The 10,157-nt window shown below is 33.0% G+C and overlaps 1 protein-coding gene across 2 annotated transcripts; it reads right to left on the bottom strand.

Annotated features, from left to right (window-relative positions):
* Positions 1-1,269: 1,269 nt before the first annotated feature.
* LOC137811582 (SRP72 RNA-binding domain-containing protein) lies at positions 1,270-7,631 on the bottom strand. Of its 2 annotated transcripts, none has more exons than XM_068613374.2 (6): positions 7,395-7,631; positions 7,162-7,298; positions 5,772-6,124; positions 2,923-3,019; positions 2,554-2,835; positions 1,270-2,448 (listed from the first exon to the last, which is right to left on the bottom strand). In XM_068613374.2, exons 1-6 carry the CDS (start codon positions 7,522-7,524, stop codon positions 1,456-1,458), a joined length of 1,992 nt encoding a protein of 663 aa, XP_068469475.1. In that variant the 5' UTR covers positions 7,525-7,631; the 3' UTR covers positions 1,270-1,455. The 2 variants fall into 2 exon arrangements, with proteins under 2 accessions (XP_068469475.1, XP_090154770.1); XM_090298644.1 differs by having other exon boundaries at positions 3,713-6,124; positions 7,395-7,591.
* Positions 7,632-10,157: the final 2,526 nt, after the last annotated feature.

The following is a 10,157-nucleotide window of genomic DNA, read 5'->3' on the forward strand; positions in this document are numbered from 1 at the left end:
ATCTCACTACTCTCATGGTAAAAATATTGTAGGATTTTTTGGAAAAAAAATTAACTGATTTATAATATATATTATTGTATCATTAGTATATATGAGTTTAGATTTTGATACAAACCAATGATAATGGTTTCCTTTTTCTTCAAATCCCCTGTTTGAGAGAATTCTAAAATGTAAGAGAAAGTTTTGAAGGATTAATACAAAATATTTGATATTCTTTCGCATATTATCATAATATTTACTGAAGTGACTAATTAAAAAGAATCTTAAATAAATAAATTTTAAATTAATTATTATAAAAAGGCAATAAAGTATCATATATAGTAATTTATGATTAAATAAGATAAGTAAAAAAATTATATTATTCATAAATTTATAATTTAATTCTTCGTTACAATCTTTATTCTCTTGTTTTATTTGTGTCGAAAGGACAAGGCTTATATACTAGTTTAGTAATTTGTTGGGTAGTGAGAAGTTTCTTTGGATTTAGGTTGTCACCTATTTTCATTTTGAGATATTTGGGTTAAACAAAAATACTAAATAATGAAATGGGATTTGGTGATCTTCGTAGGTTACTGGTTCAACATAAGAAAGAAGTTTCAACGAAACCCATGTCTTACTTTATTAGGACAAGTAAAAGAAAAAGAGAGAGAAATTTTCCTTGCATGATGGATATCTCATAAAGTTATATTAGGAGGAAAAACAAAAACGTCGTTGGCATTGCGTTAAAAAGTGGAGCGTGCTTTCTATAATTCCAGAGTATAAATTTGAAAATAATATATTTAAATATTGCTTCAACATTCTCCTAATAATTTCAATTACTAAATAAAAAATAATAAATGACTTTGATATTTGCAAAATATTTAAAAGGAATTTTGTTGTCCATAGAAGTCTTACCTTGACTTGAACAGAAACGTTGAGTAAAAATACAGGTGGTTGTCACAACTACAAAAAGATTTCTAAAATATTAAATCTGCTTACCTTTTCATAATGGTTTCCATGGTCTTAAAATAATAACTATTGACAATTTCTTTAAAAGCAGAGTAATCATATCCGTTACCCTGTTTAAAGTCATACTTAAAATTATTTTTAATTGGTTAACATTATTTACAAAGTTCATTAAATCAAATACGACATACTAATATTAATTTATTAATAAATTCTAAAAATATTTAAACGTCGGTCATTTACTTTAGATAAAAACATGTAACACTATATAGTTACTAGTAGAGGTTTTATTATATAATGCAATCGGGAAAGAGCACAGGAAAATCAAAGAAGTAAACAAACTTGCACACTGATGATTGCGTCTAACATGTACTCATTGGTTAAACCAAAACTTAGGGTTTTGAATTTGAACCCACATAATGGATTTTACTGTATGGACCCTCATCTCAGTCATTAAACAGCATGAACAAACTGTCAACTAAAAAAGTTCAAAAAAACCATGCGTCCTATTTAATTCCTGGATTTCTTTCTGGAGGACTTGGAAGAAGGCTTGGTTTGCTCGGAAACTGCAGTGTGCCCAGATCCTTTGGAAGTTCCCTGGTTTGATTTTGGATTTGAACTGTTGGATGAGGCACCAGCATCATGTTTGTCTCTAACTACAGCACCTTGAGATCCTCTGACTTGAGCAGCTCTTTTGTCCTTCCTCTTGGGCCTAAATGTTGATCTCTCCCGTTTGGGAAGCCACCTTTCTGGATCTGGGGGCGGACCTGGATTTGCAGGGTCAAACCCTTTAGGATACCTTGGCTTTCTTTTTCTCTTTTTCTTAGTTTTTGTCTTGTTCTTTCCTTCCTCGTATGTTTCAGATACACCAACACGAGGGGCCTCAACATGTTTCACTCCAGATGTACGCTCCAAGCTGTCCACATCAATTCCCTTTAAACCAGGTAGGGCCTTGAGTTGCTTTTCATAAAGCTCTGCCTTGTCAACATCCATGCGCGCAACTGTTGTTACTAGCCCAACTAGTGCTTCTACGCTTCCCTGGCTTTTGACGAGTTTCTCGTAGAGTTGAGCAGCCTCCTCCTCTTTGCCATGCCTGAGCTTGAATGACGCAGCTTCTTGCATTATAATATTAAGCTTATTGTCCTCAGTCATAGCATTAGACCACCATTTAGTTGCAGCATCAAGCACAGCAGCTGCACCATCAATGTCACCAGCTCGCTCTTTTAAAGACACAAGGGTGGCAACAGTAGCAGGCATATGCTGGATATCAGATATCTTAGCCAGAGAATCGGCTGCAATATGTGGATGGCCAGCAGCAGCTGCCACCTGAGCCCGGGCTAAGTGAACAACTTTGGACTTCTCAGGGAACTTACTAGCAAACTGCGCTAATATTTCCTCAGCCCTTCCAGCTTTGTTCTCTCTAACCAAGAGGGCAGCTTGCAGCAATAATGGTATCACACTTTCAGGGAACATGTCTGGTAATGCCGAAACAAGTTCTCGTGCCTACAGATTTTAATAGCAAGTAATAATAAAGAGTATGCTCCCTTGCCCATTCTAAAGAAAGAACAAATGACACAATTGATGATTCAAGACAGAAAAAAGGAAAACCTGCTCAATCTTATTAGCATGAAGAAGTAAAAGAATCCTATTTGCATATATTGCTTCCTTTTCTTTTGCTGAAAGTTTCACGTCCAGTCCTCGAGCCAGCCGAAAGCTTTGACTCTCTTTGTCTTTCAGTCGATCAAGTTTCCTTAAGCTATCAGAAACATCTTTTGGACCTTTCAGTGAAACAAGATTGTTCACTGCCACTGCAATTGATGATTCATCAGCCATATCTCGTTTAATTGTGTCTGTATAAGCTTCAATAGCATCTTGCTTACGCCCAAGAAGCTGTTCATCCATGATAGATTAATATTTTGGGCTCTTGAAAACATAATACTTGTTCGAAGGAGAGATATATTCAGATAAAAAATTTACCTGCTGGACATAGGCTAACTGTACAGCTATAGGAGACAATTCGAGTTCTATCTCATCATCAGCCAAGTTATCTTCCATCAGGACCTCTTGACCAATTCTGATCCAAAACATACGAATAAACATAAGAATATGGCACTGCTTGACTTAATAGGTTACCAAACACTAAGGAAGTAAAACAAACAATAACATCAAAGCAAATTTAAATTAAAACAATCAACTATGAAATTCATATTGGACCTAATTGATGGTACCTAATATAATAAGTCAGTGAATGTAACTTAATAGGTTATCAATGACCGAGTAAGGAAGTAAAACAAACAATAGCATCAAAGAAAGTTTAAATTAAAACAATCAACTAAGAAATTCATATTGTGCCCTATTGCCAGTGCCTAATATAATGAGTCGCAGTGATGGAAAACCAAAAACAGAAAATGAAAAAAGGAACAAAGGAACAAAGAACACAGAAAATATGCTAATACTGTATTGTTTCCAAAGGAAAATACAGGAAGCACAATTCCTATCTGCAGCGCAAAGCTCCTACAGAGAGCTATTGTCTCCATCCATGACCAACTCCGAATAAAGGACAAGATGCCTCTCTCTCCTCACACTTCCCAATATAACAACTAACTGGCCCCACATTCGTGTGCGCATCAATTTCCCTTGCCAGCTCATCACTCCCTCATTCTCCTATCCTCCTTTCATACACTATCCAAATAATGGACCTATTTAGTAATATAATGAAAAATACTAGTCTTTGGGCCAAAAGGTTTATTTGTGCTGGTAACGTTACCTCTTTCTTGAGAATCAGTCTTGAAACAAGACTGAAATCTGGAAATTGAGTCTTGATGGAGAATTATTCTTCCCATGTAGCTTCTTCAATTGGTTTGCCCTGCCACTGCATTAATACCTGCTTTCTGGTGTCAACTGAGATTAATAGTCAAAGAAGCCACTCCAGTTGGAGCTATTTCCACATCAACCTCCAAAACCCATCCTGAGAGTAGATTGGCCTAAGAATGGAAATTTCCCACAGCCTTTTTAAGGAGGGATACATGGAACACCAGGTGTATGTGCAATGCTAGAGGTAATAAAAGGTTTGTAAGCCAACCTACCCTTTCAATGATACCAAACGGACCATAATACCCAGGAGCTAGCTTGAGGCAAATTTTAGATTTAAGTGTTTGTTGCTTATGACAACTTAGCATGAGAAATACCCATTCTTCGATATTGAAACTTTTCTCAACTCTTTAGAAACATAGAAGGTGCATTCATAAGTTCAAAAGGCATCACTAAGTATTCCTAATTCGCGAGTTCTAAAAGCAGTCTTTATGCATATCCTTAGCTTTCACTGGCTATGCTTCTAGCCTTCCCCGTGTACTTCATTTTGAAGAGTCTACCACAACTAACTTATGTTGACAGGGGAAGTGGAAAACACATACATCAAACAATATCTTACAAAAAAATAAAACAAATCATTAAGTATTCAAAGATTTTTCAGATTTCCCAAATTACCAATAATACTTAATAAGGATAAACTAAACATTAACAAAGACTCTAAACAGAATGCATGAACCATATCTCAAATCTCAACTTTGGTGAATGTCATAAAAATTTATAACAACTCCACCTCAATCCAGACCTAATGGAGAACCAATCTCCTTGAACTGGAAGAAGGAATCCTTATCAGTCAAAAATCACAAGAATAAATAAATACTGATGGTATCCACTCAAGTACTAGATATTCGAAACCTGAAATCAACCACAACCAGGACTCCATCTAATTTGATGTTTAAACATCTCTGCCAATTAACATGTGTAGGTTCACAGGTTATGTTCATCTGCACTGCAACTCCCTATCTATAACTGTTATTAATTGTGGAAAATGGCGGAAAGCCAATAATCCACTATATCACATAGTAGACAGTGTCACAGATGTATTATATGGCATATGTCACATAACTATTGAAATATATGATATACACCAATTACATATGCAAAAAAATAAGGTTTACGCAAAAAGTACATGAAAAAAAATATCAACTCAAAAGTTCAATTGGCAAGACTCGTCAAAGATGACAATAAGATGGGCATACAGCAACCACAACAATGATTGCAACCACAATTGCAAATGCAGTTGTAATCATGGATCCAAGAAATTATGCTATGAAATAGCGTTATAGTAGTGACACTATAGAGCTATTTAACAACACTGATATCTATCAATATTATCAACTTCCTATCCTTTACCTTTAATGTTTTTCACAATTCTCATCCGACAAGTACGTCCTTCACATTCCTCCTAAAGGATAAGCCTTTCTGCCAGTATGCAACGTTTTACTGAGCACTAAGTCCACTTTTAACAAGAACTAAAACTTTATCAACGTGTTACGTACCACACACCAAGCCAAATGGCTTGTAACCCCATTTTTTAACTATTGTTTCTCCAATTCATGTCCAAGTCAAAATAACCCAAGGTTCATGCATATTTTGACTTTAAATGAACCTCAATTTGTCCATGATTTTCCTGCGCTGGGTTCTTTACTCACACCTAACATTCCAATCACACTTGATTTCCAAAGATAACGGAAAGGACCTATAACTATTGGTAACTAAAGATAAAAAATGTAGGTTTGTATCAAAACTTTCAAGTACATAAAATTTCAAAACAAAGCTCTAGAAACAAGAGCCATAAATATAGTATCTGCAACTGATAAGTCAGACTTACTGCATAGACATCACAAGATAAAAAAAATGAAGATTGTTATACTATACTATAGCATTTATTTTCAACCATAGAAATGCAGGTAAATTTGTTCAATATCATAGTTTCCATAATCAAAATAGCATATCACCTTCGGCCTGATAACAAGAGTTGTTCTGCATCTGTGTACTTATTCCTTGCAATTAAAGAACAAGCAGTATTGAATGCCAATTCAAAGCTGCTTGTTGCTTTAACCCGAAGTGAATCCAGCATTCCTTGGACTTCAGATGACCTGCCAGCCATAACTAGGGCAGCAACAGAATTTATTTCCATGTTATCAACCTTGGAATTTTGGAGCTTCTGGTAGATATCAATGCAAGCATCCATTTTCCCAAGACGATACAATATCTGACACTCCAAAAGCATAGTTTCATCATTTCTCTCTTGTCTTTTCAAAGACTCCAAAGCTTCATCCAATTTGTTTTGTCTGTATAGGCAGTATGCCTATGAAACAACAAAGTAAAAAACAGCTATCAATGGTAGGCACTTGTGTGTTCCATTAGATCATGTATGAGACAATTGTACAATAAAATCTAACAGTTTTCGGTGAAATATCAACATTTATATGCTTCAGTGTGTGAATGATAAACCATTCAAACCAATGAATCTGTATGGTTTTCAGTTAAAGGCAGTGGAGTTTGCATACATACTGGTTTCATCAAATTTCCCCCCAGTTCGGCAATACCCTTATTTTCCTATACCTACTTAAATCTCCTTAATTGTTTGAAAAGCATTAAAACATATATGTCTATAAGGAAGGTAGTTGTAAATGTAAAATATGCAGGGTTAAGCACAATATTGAGAAACTTTGAGGGGTGTTAGTGTAATTTATTCTTGAAACAATTCATACAACCAAATCGATCAGTGGAATACAAATACATCAAACAAGATCATGGAAAAAATAATAACGCATAAGATATGATAATCAACCTGTTTTTCTTTACTATCAAGTTCACACATCTTTAATTCCTTCATCTAAGAATCTCAATAATAAACATTAGTTTGAAAAAAGGCAGTCAGAGTCCCACATGCAGCAGCAGAAAACTTCAAGTTTATAAACAATTCAAAATTAAAGGTTTGCCAATGCCTTAACAACAATGAGCATGTTGGAAATTGGAGGTTTGATGCCTACAGCTCTTTCCTTACTTCTTCCTCAGTTTCTATTTTACTGCCAATTACACCAGAGGATAATCTGCTATCATTCCATTTGTTCTTTCCATCCTAACCGTAAAACCCTTACTTTTCCACTAACCCCAGTTCTTATTAAGAAGCTTCTTGTCTTTCCCATCCAGCATCCAGCATTCAATGTTTTCAGCACTGCGACCAGCTTTTCTAATCCTAATCCAATCCCTACCCTCTAAATACACATACAAATTCGAGTTACACAAATCTCAATGCAATAAGCATATATCCTCAGATCCGGTTCTCAATTTCGACAATTAACCGATGACAAAGCAGAACGAAAGTGGAAATTGACGTGCCTTGAAGAAATGAAAATCATCGAGCTGCTTCCGTGAAGATTTAATGGCGGAAAGCGCATCCTCTACATGGTCATTTTTTATCAGCGCGACGACCTTGCATCGGAGCGCATCCTCATCGTCGGGTGCAATAGCGAGAACTGCGATGCAAATAAGATAGCGATGATAAAACAAAGGAACGTTAATGATATGAATGAATGGAGGGGTGTTTGAGAAGAGAAGTGAAATTGACGAACTCTGATCCGTGAGTTTGACGACATTATCGAATGCAGAAGCCTGGATGTGCCTGTTGAGGGTGGTGAAGAGATCTTCGAGGGCAGGGGGAGGGGTGGGTTGCGACGGCGCCGGTTTGGGCTTCGGAGCCATTAGGTTTCAGGCGAACCAAATCTCTGAATCGTGCCAACACCAATTGACTTGGGTTTTGTGCTGTTTGGTTCAGTGTCAAAGAAGACGGGTCGGGTTGATTTTTATTTTTTTTCTTTTCAAAAATATCCTTTCTTAAAGCAAGTGTTTCATTATAATAATAATTTACTTTTTCGATTTAAAAAATTAAAATACAAATTTATATAGATATAGATAGTAGTGAAATTTAATTATAAAAATTAAAAAATTTATTTTTTACATAAATTATAAAATAAAATATTGAATTTATATTAAAATTATAAAAAATATATACGCAAAATAATTATAAATATAATAGTTTAATAATTTTTATATATACATCAATTATCATTGTTATTTCTTTTATGTTAAAATAATCTTAAAATAATTAATAATTATTATTATTACTCATAATAACTATAGTTTACAACATATTTAATAACACGAAAAAATATAAATTGAATTTTAATAATAATTAATTATAACCTAAAATATTTTAAATACTTATATTCATTTTTCATTAACATAATTTTAAAATAATTATAAATTATTATCATTAATTGCACTTTATATATTTTAATATTACTCATAAATTATAAATATGTTATGATATTAAATATAATTTCTAATATTCTTAAACTTTATAGGTGCTTTTTAAATAGTTAAAAATAAATTAAAAATAATTTTAATAGTATTTATAGAATATTATTATATTATTCATAAAAAATTACTAATCTTAAAAAATGTATTAATTAAATATATTTAATTTAAAAAATATATTTATATATTATTGTATTAATTTTATAAATATGAAAAAAAATATAAATTATGCTAAAAAAATTGGTTACTGAATGTTGTAAATAAATCAGATGGTTTAGGATGGGATTCTTTTTTTTTTCATTGGAATTCTTTGAAATAATGAAATTTAAATAGTTATAAAATTAATTATGTATATTTTATTCACATATTTACAATCTTATACTTCAGTGAAAACTTTTCACATCTTTTATGTAGATATTATTTTTTATATGTTAAGAAAAATATTCAACACTCTTATTTTCATTAAGTGGTAACGAAAATCACAAAGTATAAAACATGAATTATACATTTTTTTTTTAGAAAAATCATTTCAACAATAGATCATATAAGTAAGGATGACCAAGCGTGTTGGGTCCGTCAGCCCGTCATCATTTAGACAGGACAGGTTAACTTTTTGAACCCGTCAACCCACATTAGCCCGATCCGTCTAACTCGCTAATCCGGCAAGCCAAAGGTGGGACAGGACGAGCTAGCCCATCAGCCCGCCCTTCTTTGTTTTTTGCATTCTTAAAGAGCAATTTCATGCTTTTGGAATTAAAATTGGTGGTGGTAAATGTAATATATAGAACTTTATTTATATTAATTCTTTTATAAATCATTTGATTCATTGAAATATTGTTGATATTCACTTTATTTTGTTAAACAGTAAACCTTCTTTTATTTATATATTAAAGTTGGATTCAAGTTTATTGCTCTTCCTTGCCTTTTTATTGTCCAAAAAGCGATATCAATGACTATAACCATGTAATAGATCCAAAACAAACAAAATTGAAAAAGTGACGAGTTAGCCCCCACAGCCTGTCTACATACCCTTTAACAAGACGAGTTGCTAATTTTAGTCCATTTTGCCACCCCTACATATAAGATGCAAGTGTTTCATTTGTCAGACAATACAAATATCACACAAGTGTTTCATTGGATTTATTTGGAATAAAAAAAGTTAACTTATGACACACCTAAAACACAATTCAAAACAATTACACAACCACTATTCTTGAACCCTACAAGAACATGATACACCTTGTTGAAAAACACTATTCCAACACACACAACTCTTCAAGAAACCCTATCAAGAAGAGTCTTGTAATCACACTTTACAATGAATTGAAAGATGAAATGAATACACCTGGAAAGAGAATGCAGAAATATGACTTAGACCAGTTGAACAGATTGCACACATAGTGACAACACCTCCAACCAAGCAAGAACAAGCACAGTTTCTGGTTTTGAAAAATCTTACAAGAACACGTACTTATTCACTGAAACGATTCAATCTCTGTTGTAAAACTTGTTTTCTCAACTTGATTCAAGTCATAACCAACTCTCCCTTTTATAAGAAACATTTTATAACAGACTTTTAAAAAACCGTTAAAGCAATTATAAAAAGAACAAATTGAAAATAAAATGAATAGATTTATTTTCAAAAGCAATGAGAGTTTGTGAAAGGTTGTAGCTCTAGTTATATGAGACTTAGTCAAGCTTCTTGGTGCAAAAATAAAGATGTGAAAACCTTTTAAGAACTATGCACCAGATTCAAAAAGAATATATTTATTTGAGATAAAACAAATTCATTTTAAAAAAGATAACAGGGATTTTTGAACAGATGAAACACAGTCGTTTTGATAGCATGAAGACTGAGTCAAGATACTTGATGCACAAAACAAGGTTATTAATTTTTTTTAACAAGACATCAGTTTAATAACAAATCTATTCATTTAAGAAAGAACAGATTCATTTGTTGTGCAATAAAGAGTATTTTGGCAAAACTAGTGAAAACATTTTTAGAAAACATTGTGTTT

The sequence above is a fragment of the Phaseolus vulgaris genome, chromosome 2 (genome assembly GCF_051622355.1).
Source record: "Phaseolus vulgaris cultivar YP4 chromosome 2, ASM5162235v1, whole genome shotgun sequence".
Lineage (NCBI taxonomy): Eukaryota > Viridiplantae > Streptophyta > Magnoliopsida > Fabales > Fabaceae > Phaseolus > Phaseolus vulgaris.